Genomic DNA, 16,254 nt, shown 5'->3' with positions numbered 1-16,254 from the left:
ATGTAAATAAATGTGAAATTATGAGTATCCATAACTGTTCTGATTCTTCAATTTTCAATATTCCAGTTAAAAATGAAGTTAAATACTTAGGCATGTGGATTACTAAGTATAGAGCTACCAGTGTTAGAAAAAATTTACAAGACAACATTGATAAATGTGAAAAAACTTTAAATATTTGGCTTCAAAGAGACTTGATGTTGTTTGGTAGAACTTTATGAACAAAAACTGAATCCTTATCCAGGCTGACGTTTCCTGCATATTCCTTAGCCGTCCCTCCAAATATCATAAAACAGATGAAATTTTAATTTTATTTTGAAAAACAAGCACCATTACATCAGAAAAAGTGATTTGCTAAAACATTTGAGGAAGGTGGTATCAAGGCAATCGATTTTTAAATTATGAATGGTACTTTAAAAATTAGATGGCTTCAGTCCTTTTTAAAAAACGGTGATTTTATTTGGTTTGTTAAACCGTCGTTTGTATTTCAAAACGTTGGAGCTATTGAGTTGTTATTGAAATGTGATTTTGAATTATCTAAACTTCCTACAACTCTCTAATTTCCACCAACAGGTTTTGTTACAGAGGAAGTTTATGTTTAAATAACTTCAGCCTCATAATGTTCCACTGTGGAACAACAGAGCCATTCTATGTGTAGAAGATCTATGTTTCTAGAAGATTGGTGGAATAAACAAATCTGGTCAATTATTCATTTACTGGGTGGAAATGGTGATATTCTAAGTTTGGAGAAATTTAACAGGAAACATGGAGCTGATTGTTCACTAACAATTTATTAAAAAGTTTTATATAGTTTCACTAATGTCCTCATTCAGTCAGTCAAAAACTATTTACCTAATTTCTTTATTCCAAGACTCCATAAGATTCAAATTGAGCTTGTGGACATTAGATATAATAAATGCAATAACAGGTTTTTGAATCAGTATCTATAAATATTATGTACCCAGGAAGAACAAAAAGAACAGTTCTCTTACAAAATTTAAATTAATCTATGATAGTCAAAATTAGGACAAATTATTTGAAATTCCCAATTCCTCCTAAATATAAAGAATTACATTTTAAAATAATAAATAACATTTATCCTTCAAATGAGTTCTGAAGAGAGAGATTTAAGTTTAATGTTGAGAATTGTGGTTTTTGTAAAACTCAGTTGGAAACAACTAAACATTTGTTTTATGAATGTAAAGAAATATTAAACTTTTGGGATCAACTTCGAAACTTTCTGTCTTCTAAAACAATAAATGTGGATTTTATTTCCTTACAAAACATTAAATTCGGTTTATCTATCAAAGAAAAAATATTTTAATTTTTAGTCAATGTTCTAATGATTATAACCAAATATTATATCCATAAATATCGCTATGCAAAATGCTGCCTGTCATTCTCTGCTGTAAAAAATGATCTTTCCTTTTTTTAAAATGTCTGAGAAAGATGCAGAATTTAGACGCAATTAAAATGTTTGAGTTAATGGAAGAATTTCAGTTAGTAGTCCCCTCTGATCAAATTATTTTATTATTATTATTTTATCTAATTTTTCTTTTTTTTCCATTATTTTAATACTTTGTTCTAGCCTTGCATCTAATTGGTTTTGTTATTGTTATTCTTATATATTTTAAAAAAAAGGCTTTGGACCGGGCCAGAATCTGCCGGTCTTCTTCCTCTTCCTCCTCTTCCTCTAAATTATTCATGTGTTCATCATGTTTCTGGCTCCGTTATCAGGACGGAGGCCCCGCTCCTCCCTGTGACCCCTCCCTCCCCGACTCCTTCCTCCTCCTCTTCCTCCCTTGCCAACGGTTGCCATGACAACAGGCTCTCTGCCCCAGAAACAAGATGCGAGGCCTGATGTCCTCCTGTGTCTCTCGATGTTCCATCTGAGACTAAAACAAACGAGTCGCTGAACCTGATCTCCGTTCGGACCCTGAGGTTCTTTGCTGACTCGGTTCATTTGGTGAAAACTGGAGAATTTCCAACGTTTGGAGAAAATAGTTTGGAACAAAAACTCTAAGCAGAGGTTTTGATCAGGAAGCTGATTTTAAACTCTTCTGTACGTTTATGTTGTAAAGAATAATCTTTATAGTTTGATGGTTGTGTTGGTTGAACACCACGAGTCGTTTCTCCTGCTAGCGCTAGGCTAGCACGTTAGCTTTGGCTGTATTTACCCAGAATGCCCTGCGGTGTAGTCCACTTCCTGTGTTTGGAGTCTCCGGTCCGCTGGACGTTTACGTTCAAACCGAACCCAGACGGAGGTTTGGAGGACCAGGGTTAGCTTACCATTCACACCTCACCAACCGAACCGGACTTTGACTAGGCAGACAGACTGGAGTCAGCCTTAAGCTCCGCCTCCTTCCCACATTCCTCCCAGTTTGTTATCAATGTCTGGTATGAATTTTATATCAACAGGTTCATTTTCAGAAACAAATGATTTCTCTGGTCCTTTAGTTCCCATGTGGTGACCAGCTGTCCTCTGATTGGACGGTTGAAAGCACCAACATCCAATCAGATTGAGGTCAAGCAGCTTCTTGTTTCTGTTTCATGTTATTTAATCTGAGCTGATAGAAAAGACATCAATAAATGATTCTGTTTCTGATGAACGAGGCTGAAGGATTTATTCTCCTCAGACGTCATCAGAGTGAAAACATCAGCATCATTCACTCATTCATCCGTCAGTTTAAGGCATGCAGAGACTCAGAGCGTCGGCGGTGAAGCTTCATGCTGGAACCGAAAGCTTTCGCTACTGAACAGGAAACAGGAGATTAAATACAAAAAGGATAGAAATATTAAAATACAGATTCAACTAAAACAAACAGGATCGATTCAGCATCAGTCGACAGAAATGAAAAGTCCGGAGCTTTAGTTCAGTAACAAAACAGAACTTTTAGTTGGACTGAGCTCAGCCTGGTCTTCACATCGACCCACCGACATTTTTCCACTGGATTAGTTTGTTGTGATTTTAGTCCATCAGGTTTCAGAACCAGAACTGACTGCAGATCCAAAACACTCTGACCAATTAGACTCTGGGCAAGTTACCAACCAATCAGAACCGGGGCCAATTAGCACCAACACTTAGAGCCAAAGTTAATTAGTAATGGCCTAGTTCAAGGCCAAACTGTTTTGAGACCCTACCAAATGATAACTGGCAGACGGCAGGCTAGTTAAAAAGTTACAGAGAAACCCGATTCTTGGTTCCTAAAAGCTTCTTCTGGACTTTTCATTCCCCAGAAATAAAAACATCTGATGAAAGAAACTTTTCTGTCCAAATAAAAAGTTTCTCTATTTACACGTCTTGTGCCAGCAGATGGGTGGTGTTCATGTTACAGTCACAATGTTAGCATAATATTAGCATAATGTTAGCACAATATTAGCATAATATTAGCACACAAGTAGCAAAGAGAACAGGTTCCAAACTGAGAAACCGAAACAGAACCCAGAACCCAAAGCTGACATTCTACGTTTCACTTGCATAATGTGGTTAGTAAAGAGGCATGCTACAATCAGAACCGGAGCGAAGCGGGTCGAGCCGAGCCGTGAACAAGGTGACTGGAGACGTCCAAATGTGACACAATGGTTCTGATCATCTTCACATCGAACCAGCAGAAGGTTCTGGTCCAGGTTACTTTGTTCCTTCACCACTTTGTTTCCTACTGTTCCACCCAAACAGTAACGGACCCGTCGGCCTCCTGAGCTCCTTGCTGACACCTGGTTTCCACTCAGCGGTGTGGAACGGGTGGTACCGGTGGTACCGGTGGCGTTCCACTCAGATCACTGTGGTGGCCATAGAGAGAGGAAACTCGGGGAAAGTAGAAACCTTTCATTTGGTTCTAACGGACCAAACCTGCAGGTTCCTGTTGCACAAAGCAAGAAGCTGGGAAGGAGCAACGAAACCAGAACAACCTGAGACCAACCAGCTGCCAACACCTGAACCCACCGAGGACCAGAACACCTGGTGAGTTTCTCTGTGCTGAGTGAAGGACAGTTGAAGGTAAAAACATTCAGTAATAAGTGTAAACATGCACAGGTGATACGAGATTCTGGTTCTGTTCATCTGGCTTGAGTCCATTAGCAACGTGGCAACGTTGGTGTGCAAGAATAATTTAGAGTGAATAACATGAATCCAGTCACAGTAGTGATCATGCAGGATTATTAAATGAACAGGTTTTTGTTTGGCACCAGAAGCCCTGCAGGGCTGCAGCATCATCAGAACCTTTCAGAACAACCGCTAACAGCTACCCGTCCAACCAGGGTGGGAGAAAAACTGAAGATGGACCCAAACGTCAGTGAGACTCCAGAGTTCAGCCACCGTTCCTGTCAGATCCCTTCTCTTCGGCAACGATGGCTAAAATGTTTGTAGCGCTAATCCTAAAGCACTAATCATAAACGTTAGCGCAGCTAAAGCGTGTCAGTGTGTTCAAATTTAGAGAAATGCTAACGTGCTAAACAAAGAATTAGCTCTGCTTAGCACATTAGCATAGTGTTCCCACCACCGATATGAACTTCCTGTTTCAGGTCCAGAAACTCCAAGACTCTAAATGACCCGTTTTTATAGAAATGATTTGAATTAAAAATCCTCATAAAGTGGAACTAGAGTTGGAAATGGTTCATTTTCCACCTGAACTGGAGGATAAACGTTCAACTTTTTATTGGGGAGTTGGAGCTGATTAACGAGAAACTTAAAATTTTATTGAATGTTTTTACTAAATTGTGATGCAAATGTAGATGTAAAGCATAAAGGAAGAGTTTGGACTGAGCAGCAGGTTTACTGGACGACAGGCCGGGTTCTGGTCCAGTTAGCTTCACGTTTCCTGCAGGAAGAGGAAACAGCTCAGCGTTTCTGAGATGAGATGAAGCTCAACTCTGGGAGCAGACACCGTTTCCTGCTTCCCTCAGGAGGAAAATCCCATCCACGCTGACCTCCATCATAAACCCAGAGAGCCGGAGATGCCGAGTTATCGTAACCTGAAATCCCAGGAATGACTGGGAACAATGTGATCCGAGTCATCGGTTCAGGTCCAGTAAGCGGAGACGCTGCGGTCAGACAGGGTCGTTAAGAATGGCTGAGGGGCTGACCCGGGATCGGTTTCACAGGTCGACCTTCACCAGTCAGACTGGAGTGAACCTCAGGGCCGACGTGCAAACGTCAGGAAACCAGGCCTTCTCGGGTTTTCTCAGCTTCACCATCTGACATCTGCTGCTTTCGCAGGATTTAATCAAGCTTTCCAGCTTCAATCCAGCTGAACTTTTCTGATTACTGATGAAGAACCTTCCTCTTCCTCTCATCTATAAAGAGCAGGGCTAGCCGCTCCAGGATTTTCTCCAGGATCCAAGGAGACCCCAGACGGTGAATCCAGTCTCTCCACAGCAGAGCCGGTCCTCCTGGTCCGGTTTCCTGCATGTTTTAGTTCTGTCCCTGGTTCGACATCCTGGCATGACAAAGTTCTGCAGAGGTTCTGCTGATGAACCATCCAGATGTGTTGGACCAGGGGAAGAGCTTACAGGTGCAGGGCGCCGGCCCCGGAGGACTGACGTTGGCCGCCCTGTCCGGGTCAGAGGAACCGCCTGGAGCAGCTGAGCTCCTCTCATCGCTGAAGGATCCACATACTTCATCCTAACTTCATGACGTTTACTGAAGTGGGAAGGTTTTCCTCCTGAAGGCGGAGTCCAGCAGGGAGAGGTTAGGACCTCTGAAGGTCATTGACCAGCAGCTTGTTGACGTCTTAAATTCAGCTGATTTCATGGGGAAGTTTTGATTTCCTCTGACTCACGACTGGATGTAACTTAGAGGTGCTTCTCATTTAAGATGGACTCTGATAATCCAACTCTGCCTGATGGAAGTCCAGAACTGAATCACGAGTCGGTTCTGGACGCCGTGGCTGAAGGAAACCTGACGTTTGGGTCAGAGGAAGGTGGAAAAGTTTGCTACCCATGACCTTGTTGTCCGTTTCTTTCCCGCCTTCACAGTAAAAGTCTTGATCCATCCTCAGTTCAAAGTTTCATAGCAGCAGCATCTCCCAGTTTTACAACAGCTGAGACCATTTTGGCATCAGAACATGAGATCCAGCAGTTTGCTTCAACACCAATAATCCCTCTTCCACAGAGACAAACGTCTGATTCCAGGATGGTGGGAGAGAAGAGTGTCGGATCGGGAATGAAGCTAGAACTGCAGAGGGATCCGTTGGTCAGCGTTGGGACAGAGTTGGCTGGTTGTGTTGGAGGTAGAGCGTCAGGCAGGTCATGCTCATCGTCGTGCAGAAATAAAACCACAAGCTGGAACAGAAGTACGATAGTTTTTCCATCTGGTGAAGGTGGATGGGAACGATAGTGCTTCAGAGACCAGACAGCGCCATGTTGGTCTGGATCTGGTTCTGAAGATGCCATCAGAATTTCAAAATCCCTGCAAAAACGAATAGAAGAGCTGACACTGATGCTTCCAGATGGAGTTTGGGTAGAAAGGAGGCGGACTGTGGGAAGGTGAGGTTCCATACTTACGTCCCCAGTTGAAGGCGATGGCTGCAGCGATGATAGCAATTCCCCCTAAAATGGAGACGACGGACAGCACCAAGGCGTTGCGACCCAAACGGCGGGCTCCGTCCACGTTGCCCTGCTGCAGACTGTTCCGAGACTGAAGGAAAACATGAACCAAGTTCACAGAAGAACCAATATGACCAACTGTCTGCAAAGCATGTTTGGCTGTTCTTCCATGAATCCTGGGATTCATCAGCCCTTCCTTTGGGAAACGTCTTACCATCACGGAGAAAGTGAGGGCTACGATGTTGATGGGCACCAAGGGGCAGAAGCAGGACAGGATGGCCAGGATCAGGTAGTCCCTGGGTTTCGATCCGTCCCCAGTGACCTCTGTGATGGCACTGGGCTGGCGGGTGAGCGAGGGCCTCGGTGAGCCCGTCGCCAACGAGCCGGACCGGCTGCCCAAGCGAGGCCGGCCATTAATGTGGCTGCCTGGCTTAGTGTGAAACTTGGGCGACACAGAGGACACTGTGGGAGACGTTTCAGCCATGACAGGAGCAACGCCGTTACCTGGAGGACAACAGACCAGCGCAGAACTCTCAGAGACTCGGATCAGGTGAACAAATCCTTAATACACAGAACAACAAGCCTGAGAGGCTTTCAGTCACCACTTCAACCTCTGCCAATACTTTGTGTAAAGATTGAGGCTGGTACGTGTTGCTGGCGACTGTTTGGGAAGACTTGAGCGTTTTGTAGTTGTTTTGCAGAGAAAGACTCTTTAAAAGTGTCTTTATTATTTTAACAGATCGTTTTGCTGATGCTAATGTAAACAAACATATTGGGTGACCAATAACAGCGGTGATATTCATGACTACTGGTCTGATAGTAACAAGCTCAGATGATTATTGTTCTTCATTATTTGTTATAACAGGACCGAATGGAGAGGTGAGAATCAGAATAATGCCGTAACTTTCATACGCAATGATCATTTCCATGGCAACATGAATGTTTATTTACATCTGCTAAAAGGAAACAAAGTAAAGAAACGTATTTTTATGGCAGTAAAAGTGAAAAATGCAACTTCTCGGTTTCATCAGCATGTCGTAAACATGCTTGAGATTCTTATTTTGAAATAAGAAAGGAAACAGAGAATTTATCTTTCTGTGTTGACTGTAGGACCAAGATGTCTCCTCGGGTTGCACTTTAAACTCATTTATCTGACAACATTTTATGTTAAAAGAATCAGCAATGAGAGAAAGGGATGGCTATCCCTTAGGTGCTAGCGATGCTAAAGCTAGCATTTGATCAGGGCTAAATTAGACTAGTTTTTAAATATATTATTAGGACATCTTTAGTTAAAAACTGTAGTAGTGTCTGGACTAAACCTGCATAATCTTTAGTCTGTGAAAATAACAAAATGTGACCCCTCGTTTTCCCACGATTGTTTTTGTCTCGTCCTGTTAGCTGGACTCATTCCTACTTGGAAAAGATTTAGAACTCGGAGGTAAAGTGTCATTTTTTTATTTGACAAGAAACATTGTCTAAAGGCACCTTACAGAACAAATGGTGTAGTGTCAACGCCTCTGATTTTCACTAACTCAAAAAATATATAAGCGCCTAAAAGTTGTAAAACTCCCGGACAAGCCCCCAAATATATCTAGACCAAGCTCATATGCTATAGATTCAAACAAATCTGAAAAACTGTTTCCATTTTTCATTGTCATAGTTTCATAGCATAGCTTTGAACAGCAAGAGTTGACCTGTGTGGCCTTTAAGTGATTAGCCAGTTAGCTGCCAGTCTCATCCCTCAAACGTCTGACTGATAAACTCAGCAAAGCGTCTCAGTCTGACGTTTTATTTTTACCAGCAGCTTCTGATGAGAAATGAACTTACTGGTCTCTGTGATCTCACTGATTACTGTCAGGTGGTCGACTGATTTCTCTCTTTCTATTGGTCGGCCCTCTGGAGCGTCTGATGTTTGCTTCTCTTTGGCGGCCGGCTGAGAGGCGGCGGCCGCTCCGTCTGGCTGTGAGCTCGTTGGCTCCTCTGGCTCCTGCCGGGCCGCCATGCAGGTTTCTGGGGCGCCACTGGGACTGGTGTCCATCGGACTGGTCACGCAGCGGTTTGGTGAGGAGGAGCTGAAGGCAGGAATCGTTCTGGAAAGGATTGAAGAAGGAGTCAGTGGTCAGGCCTGGAAAACTCACTAATGTAAAGCTTCGGTACAGAACTGATGATTTTATGGACACAGAACCTCCATCAGCACCAGGCTGAACAGAAAACAGGAAATGAGTGAAACAGATTTATTTACTTTTAGTCGGTGCTGCCATCTGTAGAAAAAGCAGAAATTATGTTTCATAGCAACAACAGTAATTATAGACTGAAAAATGGAAGCAGAAGCAAATTACAGCAAAACAGGATGATGAGAAAAATATCCTGACATCAGCGGCTCACCGGGCCGGTGCCGTTCGGTTGATCTCTGCTGAGTCGAACAGGTTCACCAGAAATAACATCAATCTCTGAGTCAGACGCAGTTCGTTCCTTTAATCTGAAATTTACCCAGAATTTACTCCCGGATTAAATCAGATGGCAATTATGTGACCACTAGGGGGCAGTCTTAGCGTTTCTGAGCAGTTGCTGCTTTGACAGGAAACACATCCGGTCCTGATGCAGCAGAACGCTGCGACTTCCACACCAGTGATCCCAGTAAACACAAACCAGTCAGAATGGGGAACACGAGTCTGACCTCACTGGAAAACATTTCAGCTTGTTTCCTCCTCTGGTTACTGAAGACCCAGCAACGCAGCAACGCCGTGATGTCACAACGCCGTGATGTCACAACGCCGTGATGTCACAACGCCGTGATGTCACAACGCCGCCGCTCGGCCATGAATAAATGAGGCTGCAGAACTAAACTCTGCCACAGTCTCTTGTTGGAGCCATTTATTCTTATTTCTTTATTTCTTTATCAATTTGAATCTTGTTAGTTTTTCTTAGTTTACTTTATTTTGTTTTATTATTTAGAGTTTATTTGTAGGTTAATAATTGTTCATTTTATTTATTTTTTGTTTCATTATTCTTGTTATTTGTTTTTCTAAGTAAGACAGGAAGAACTGGAGGTTCACTGTCCATAAGTATAGGTACTGGTATCGGACCAGCAGGTACTGGTATCGGACCAGCAGGTACTGGTATCGGACCAGCAGGTACTGGTATCGGACCAGCAGACGCTGGCAGCAGGAAAACAATGAAAAGTTTGAATTTTGCTATTTCCTGCCAAACATAAAGATCAACTTTCACGTTTTGGTCTTTGAACTTCTTATGCCTGCATATGAAACTTCACCCAGTGCTGCAGCTGCTGCTGCTGCTGCTGCTGCAGCTGCAGCTGGAGCAGGAGCTGCAGTGAAACTGAAGTAAATGTGAGGATTTCATTTTTATGAACCTTTAATGATTTGAGAATTTTCCATCCTGACACTCAGTGGTTCAGAAAGACCAGCGGCCCGCTGATGGCCCGGTTGGTACCGGAACCAATGACTCCCACAGCAATTAACCTGCTGGTTCTGTTCAGCTTCGTACCGAGGATTAAAGTACTGGACTTATCAGAACCAGGGGAGACTAACAGAACTGACCTCTGACCTCTGGTGTCTGGACAAGCAGAGAAGTGGACCAGAACCGGTTCTGTTTGGTTCGGATCAATCAGCAGGGGTCAAAGGTTACCACTGTGGTCCAGTTGGGAGTTAGAACTGGACTGGTTCCGGCTGTGAATAGTTGTGGTTTGAGTCGGACCCGCCCTCTGCCGACCATCAGCAGGGAGATGCTAGCAATAAGTTAGCATAACTTCCTGGAGTTTTTATGAAAAATTCATAAAAAAAGAAAAGAGAAACTGTGGGCGCCCCCCAGAAGGTGGCGCCCTGGGCCGCCGCCCTAAACTCAGAACCCAGTTCCAGCTGGTTCCACCTGAATCCTGTTGGTGTTGATGAAATTCTTTAAATCATTTTTCAGCAGGAACAATCGTCAGTTAAATTTTATATTCTCAAATATTTAATTCAAATTTGAAAGTAAATCAAATATATTTTTTATTGAATCAAAATTGATTTTGTTGTTTCAACAGGATGAATCAAATATTGTAAATATTATATTATAAATATAATAAGGCGCCATTTCAAAACAAACATAAAGAGTCTGAATACATTTATCGGCGGATGGATCTATTGGTTCCAGCAGGACCAACTGGACCGGCGCCAGACCGCCGGCCGCTTACAGCACGTTCTAGAACCCGTCCAGAACCGAGCAGCTGAGGTCCAGTTCGACCTGAACGGAACCAGCGGAGAGCAGCTGAGCTCCGGGCCAATATTTCATAAAAGAGTCAGAACCTTCCAGGCGTTCAGCCGCCGAGAGCCGCAGGCTGAGACAAAGGCGTGACACGCCCACCCAGAACCAGCAGAACCGGGACCGGGACCAACAGCAGGTTCTCTCACCTCTGGAAGCTCACCTGGTTCACTCCACAGCCAGCAGCAGGGTGAGGCTCATTGTGTCTCTGCAGGGGGTCCAGAGGGTTCGGGTGGTTCCGACAGATTCGGCTCCAGCAGCGGGTCTGGAAACTGAAGTAAATGTGGAGAAAAGCAGCAGGACGGAGGATCTGAGCTCCTCTCGGGTTTCTGACGATGCAGAGAATCTGCAGCAGCTCCAACACTGCAGGGGGAGTGTGTGTGTGTGTGTGTGTGTGTGTGTGTGTGTGTGTGTGTGTGTGTGTGTGTGTGTGTGTGTGTGTGCGCGCGCGCGCGCGCGCGCATGTGTGTACAGTAGCTGCTTTCTTTCATTCTCTGAATATCAAGTTTACACAAATACATGATGGAAGGACCTTTCAAAATAAAAGCCTGTGAGGTCCCTGTTCTTCATCAGAGTCTTCTTCAGCCTGTCCACTGTCCCTCATGTCCTCCATGTCTCCGAGTCCAGTTTGTGTCCAACCTGAAACTGGTGGAGGTTATGCGTCGGTTTAGGTCAACAGAATGGCCTAGTCAAAGCTGATGTTCTCCATCCATCCATCCCTCCCGTCAGTGACAGGAGGTTCTCCAGAGTTCTGACCCAATAAAGCACACCACACTTTTCAGATTGTTGTTTTAACTTTTCAAAGCCACTAATTATTTTATTCCCTCTGTCGACTCGACTCAAGGTCCCAGGGAAACGCACTGGAGACCAGTGTTGGACCGGACCGGACCGGACCAAACCAGTTCAAACCAAACCCAGCAGAACCACAGACTTCCGAACAAATAACCAGGCAATGAAGTTCTAGCGGCCCAATATGTTTTTCTCCATCTGGAACCTCCAGGTCAGTCTGGACTCCCAGAACCCAGACCCAACTTCACACAGTTTATCAGGATCCATTAAATGCCTGGAGAACCGAGACCGAACCGGGACTGGTTGAGGTTCTAACGGTACCATGAAGCAGTTTGACTCTCTGAGCTCTGATCAGCCTGGGCTCTTATTTTGGTATTCTACAGGAAGTGTTGATCGTGGTTTGTCTGCAGTTTTAGTGAGTTCACCGCCACCCAGCGGCCACTGGCGGAACTGAAAACAGAAAACACATTTTTCATGTTTTATCCACTATTTCTAGAATAATTTAGTTTATCCTGACACATTTAACGAACCCATTTTACCGGCACCAACTGTCAAATGAGAGACATTTGGACCCAACATGAGAGATTTATTCCAGCTTCTGTTGAATCTTAACAACGAGGAGAAACCAGTTGAAGAAGAAGCTAATGCTGGTTTTACTGGTGTGACCTGAGATTGAGAGCAGAGCTGGAAACCGTTAAACTGAATTATCTCTGGATTATCACAGAACCAGACCCGGAACCAGACCCGGAACCAGGACCAGACCCAGAACCAGACCCAGACCCAGAACCAGAACCAGAACCAGAACCAGAATCAGACCCATTTTTCATATGCCAACTTTTTGGGAAACAACTCCATTTTATTTACAGGAAAAACTTAAGAAGGTTTAAATGAATTTATTTTAATTTAGAGGTTCATAGAAAAGTTCTGGTGATGAAAACATCAGTTTTAATTTGGTGGAATCAAAGTTAGTGAGAAGGAAGAAATCAGGCTGAAGGTTTTGATTTGTCTCCAGAAACAACCGGAAACATTTCTATGATAGAGCTGCAGGTCATCGCCATAGCAACGTCACCATAGCAACGCACATTTTTGCTATGGGACTTGGTTTTAATAATACTACTGGAAGAATGGATGGGTTCGAGTTAAAAGTTCTGTCAGGTCCAGAACCTGCTGGGTCCGACCCAAAACCAGTTTGGATCATCGTCCAGTCGGACGTCCCAACTGGGTCCAAAGCTAATTTATTAGTAAGTTCACTGAGTGAGAGCCCACAGCAACATGCTGCCACCACCATGCCGGGCTTCTCCCCATCATGGCAGCAGCAGCTTTACCAGTGAACTGGTTTCACTGGGCCGTCTCACTGGAGCTCCAGTTCATGGCGGGCTGACCTTTTGCGGTTCCGGGTTGTTCCTGAACATCCGAACCAGTTTCCTCTTTTCTGGGTCTTCTCCTCGGTTCTGAACACAAATTGATTCTCAGCGAAGCTGGACTCTTAGACGGAGTCTTATTTTGAAGGCTCGCCCAGTTGCTTCCTGTTTGGTCGGTAATATTCGGTTCTGGTTCAGCTGTCGGTGTTTTCAGGATCAAAATGACCAAACTGCAGCTGCTCAGCGCCTACCTGACGGAGCGGCTCACCGCCGTGGTGAAGGAGGTTCTGGACGTGGTGGAGGACACGGTGGCCCAGTACCGGGAGGAGACGGCCAGAACCCGGCGGGAGAACGAGAGCCTGCGGAGGCAGCTGCGGGACATCCTGCTGCTGGAGGCCGAGACCGAGTGGCTGAGTGAGGGTCGTTCCAAACCCCGCCGGAAAATCTCTGGTTTTAAAACTTACTGGCAATTTTAACATTAAATATTGACCGAATCAAATGTATAAAACCTGTTCTGTGCAGACCAGAACCGCGTTTAATATTCGGCTTTAGCTTAAAGGACAATTTCTGTCGATATATTTAAACAAAAGGGACTTTTTCAGGTTTTGATCGCTACTTCCTTTTCCCCTGAAGCCTGATGGGGAATCAGCTGATGGTGACTTTCATTAGAAACTAACAGACTGTCCTTTCCAGCTCAGTGGAAATCACCCCGAGTTATTGTGTAATTGATATTGGAAATAAATGAGTCCCACTGGACAGATTTATGTTGATATGTAAACACAAAATGATAGTTTTAGAAAAGCTTTAACGGACGTTCAGCCTGAGTCTGTGCTGTAATATGAGCAGAATCATACAGATACAGCTCATTAAATTATAATATCATCATCAAAAGGTTCATTTAACTAAATCACTTCAAAAAGTAAAACTGTTGATTAATTCCCCTCAGAGTGACTCCAGGTGTCAGTTTGTTGATTCTGGCTCACAGTAAAACATCAGACCAATAAAAAGTATTTTAACAGAAATGTTCAGCCTAGCTTCCATGTCATCCAGCGCTGCGTTGTGTTTGTGTCGCACAACGGTGACGTCACGATACTTTTTGTACTTTGGGGCCATCCATCTCTAGGACAGCCCCCAGACTGCTGCTGCAGTGAGAACCAGCAGGGGTCCCAGGACGCCTCCTGGTGGAACACCTGCAGATAATTGTAGGTGAAGATAACCTGGAACTGCTCGGACTAGTAGGGCTCCATAGCTATGCAGCAATCTCCTTAAAGTTCATCTCAGGGCTGTGGGCCCCAATCAGTGATGTGGTTTTTAGCTCCAACAATCCCAGGTTCTTCTGACCGAAGCCACTCGGAACCTGAGATTCCTGGTCTTAATGTTGTGACTGGTTGGCTTGTCTGGGCTGAGGTGAACGGGTTCTGTTTCTGTTTCAGGGTCGACCCAGGCCGGTTTGGGTTTCGTACCTGCAGAGCAGCAGCCTAGTGACCTGAAACCCAGAGCCCTCCTAGAGGAGCCGGACTCCACCCTGACCCAGTCCAGACCTCCTCCGGATTCAGTCCAACTTCTGTCGGTTCTGAAAGAAGCGCCATCGGCACCGACCCGGCTCCGACCCGCAGAACCGAAACCCGACCCGCTGCAGGAGGCGTTCCGGAGGACGTCTCCTCTCCTGGCTCATCTGCCCCTGAATCCTCCCAGGATCCACGCTGACGGGCCGGCGCCGAGGGAGGAGCCACAGGCCCCGCCCCCTGCACGGGTCAAAGCCGAACCCGAAGAAGCGAGCAGAGAGAGTCCAGCTGAGTCTGCCAACGCTCGCGTTGAGTCGGGCTTTGACTACACGTCTGAGGAAGAGCAGCTGCCGGCGGATCGGCAGAACGCCTCCGGAACCGGGCCGTCCTCTCAGGAGACCCGGCCGCCTGAAGACGCCGCGGTCACAGCGCTCGTCCCTGAGCTCGTACGCCGCTGCCCTCGCTGCGGCGAGGCGTTCAGTCACAGCGCTGGGCTCCGCCTCCATCTGGAGCAGAAGAGGAAGACCTACGCCTGCGACTGGTGCTGCAAGTCCTTCGCCCAGTCGGCCGATCTGCGGCGCCACCTGCGCACGCACACGGGCGAGCGGCCGCACCGCTGCACCTTCTGCTCCAAGAGCTTCAGCCAGAGAGGAAACCTGCGGCGACACCTGCGGATCCACACCGGCGAGCGTCCGTACAGCTGCCCGTTCTGCTGCCGCACCTTCAGCGACGGAGACACCATGAAGAAGCACAAACGCACGCACTCTGGGGAGAAACCGTACCGCTGCGGACGCTGCGCCAAGACCTTCACCAGCGCCAGCGGCCTGCAGCTGCACCTCAGGAAGGACCTGTGCTACGGAGCCAGCGCCTGAACGGACAGACTGAGGAGGCGGCGGGGCGTGGAGTCAACCAGAACCTTCTGCGGACCGAATGTCTTCACTGTTCAGGGAGTTTGAGATTGAACAAATGAGGTGTGAAAGAACGTTTTCAATCTAGTTACTCTAACTGGACAGAACCGGTTCACACAGAATCTCCGATGCAACCGGAGCGAACCCAGGAAGGAGTCAGGAGGCAGATCCAGGTCGGACATGGAAAATGTTCATCCAAGACCAACAGCAGCTTCCACAGATCCAACATCTTCCACGGATCCTTCAGCCCTGGGAAGCAGCGGAGTCCGACCCGCTGCCGGAGACTCGGCAGGAACCAGAACCTCCTAAAGGCTCACTGAGGAATCCTGCATGTTTCTGTCAGAAATCCTGACTTCAGGGTTTGGATTTCTCTGGAACCAGATCAGCTCTGCTGGTTTGTGCTGAAAATCTTTTCTGCTCGTCTTCCTCCTGGATCAACATGTGAAGAGTTGGACCGGAGCGCTGCCTGATTCTGGAAGAAGGAAACTGTCAACAGCCTGGAAGTAAAGCAGAAGCATCGACGTTAGACAAACCCGGCCTTTAATTAGGCCACATTTAATCAGATCTTTAATAAACAACCAGCGGCTCTAAAACTGAACCGAGTCCAGACCGGATCCAGTGAGGACGGTCAGGGAAAGCACTGGAGGTCTGCAGCGCCCTGGGGTTACCATAGCAACCGCCCACGACAACCATTACATGCCGTCTACACGCTGACTGGTTGGACTGGAAGAACCTTGAAACTTCCCAGGGAAAAAACTGGAAGTTTGGTGAAAATGTGATCATCAGATTTTGGTTTCATGAGAAAAAGATTCAATAAAATGTTTCAAACTTGACAAAACTGATACAAGTGGTGTTGAAATGTGTTTTCTATGACACTTTCTGCTGCATATCAGA

The 16,254-nt window shown here is 45.8% G+C and overlaps 2 protein-coding genes across 2 annotated transcripts; one reads left to right on the top strand and one right to left on the bottom strand.

The window, feature by feature from the left end:
• Positions 1–2,595: 2,595 nt before the first annotated feature.
• Positions 2,596–11,172, bottom strand: LOC102232150 (proline-rich transmembrane protein 2-like). The gene is made up of 5 exons (XM_023348817.1): positions 10,947–11,172; positions 8,368–8,630; positions 6,755–7,044; positions 6,499–6,631; positions 2,596–6,403 (listed from the first exon to the last, which is right to left on the bottom strand). Exons 2-5 carry the CDS (start codon positions 8,576–8,578, stop codon positions 6,387–6,389), a joined length of 651 nt encoding a protein of 216 aa, XP_023204585.1. The 5' UTR covers positions 8,579–8,630; positions 10,947–11,172; the 3' UTR covers positions 2,596–6,386.
• A 1,763-nt stretch (positions 11,173–12,935) lies between these two features.
• On the top strand, positions 12,936–16,202 carry LOC102234733 (zinc finger protein 771-like). Its single transcript, XM_005813602.2, has 2 exons — positions 12,936–13,361; positions 14,381–16,202. Exons 1-2 carry the CDS (start codon positions 13,169–13,171, stop codon positions 15,322–15,324), a joined length of 1,137 nt encoding a protein of 378 aa, XP_005813659.1. The 5' UTR covers positions 12,936–13,168; the 3' UTR covers positions 15,325–16,202.
• Positions 16,203–16,254: the final 52 nt, after the last annotated feature.

Source organism: Xiphophorus maculatus, chromosome 16, assembly GCF_002775205.1.
Source record: "Xiphophorus maculatus strain JP 163 A chromosome 16, X_maculatus-5.0-male, whole genome shotgun sequence".
Lineage (NCBI taxonomy): Eukaryota > Metazoa > Chordata > Actinopteri > Cyprinodontiformes > Poeciliidae > Xiphophorus > Xiphophorus maculatus.
Note: the sequence above shows the minus strand (reverse complement) of the source record. Positions and strands in the feature narration are given on the sequence as shown.

Coding starts and splice junctions, on each gene's coding strand:
- LOC102232150 (XM_023348817.1), bottom strand. CDS start 8,578: ATGGACACCAGTCCCAGTGGCGCCCCAGAAACCTGCATGGCGGCCCGG. Junction 7,045..8,367: donor CAGTGAGATCACAGAGACCA/GTAAGTTCATTT, acceptor GTTGTCCTCCAG/GTAACGGCGTTGCTCCTGTC. Junction 6,632..6,754: donor CCCTCACTTTCTCCGTGATG/GTAAGACGTTTC, acceptor GTTTTCCTTCAG/TCTCGGAACAGTCTGCAGCA.
- LOC102234733 (XM_005813602.2), top strand. CDS start 13,169: ATGACCAAACTGCAGCTGCTCAGCGCCTACCTGACGGAGCGGCTCACC. Junction 13,362..14,380: donor GGCCGAGACCGAGTGGCTGA/GTGAGGGTCGTT, acceptor TTTCTGTTTCAG/GGTCGACCCAGGCCGGTTTG.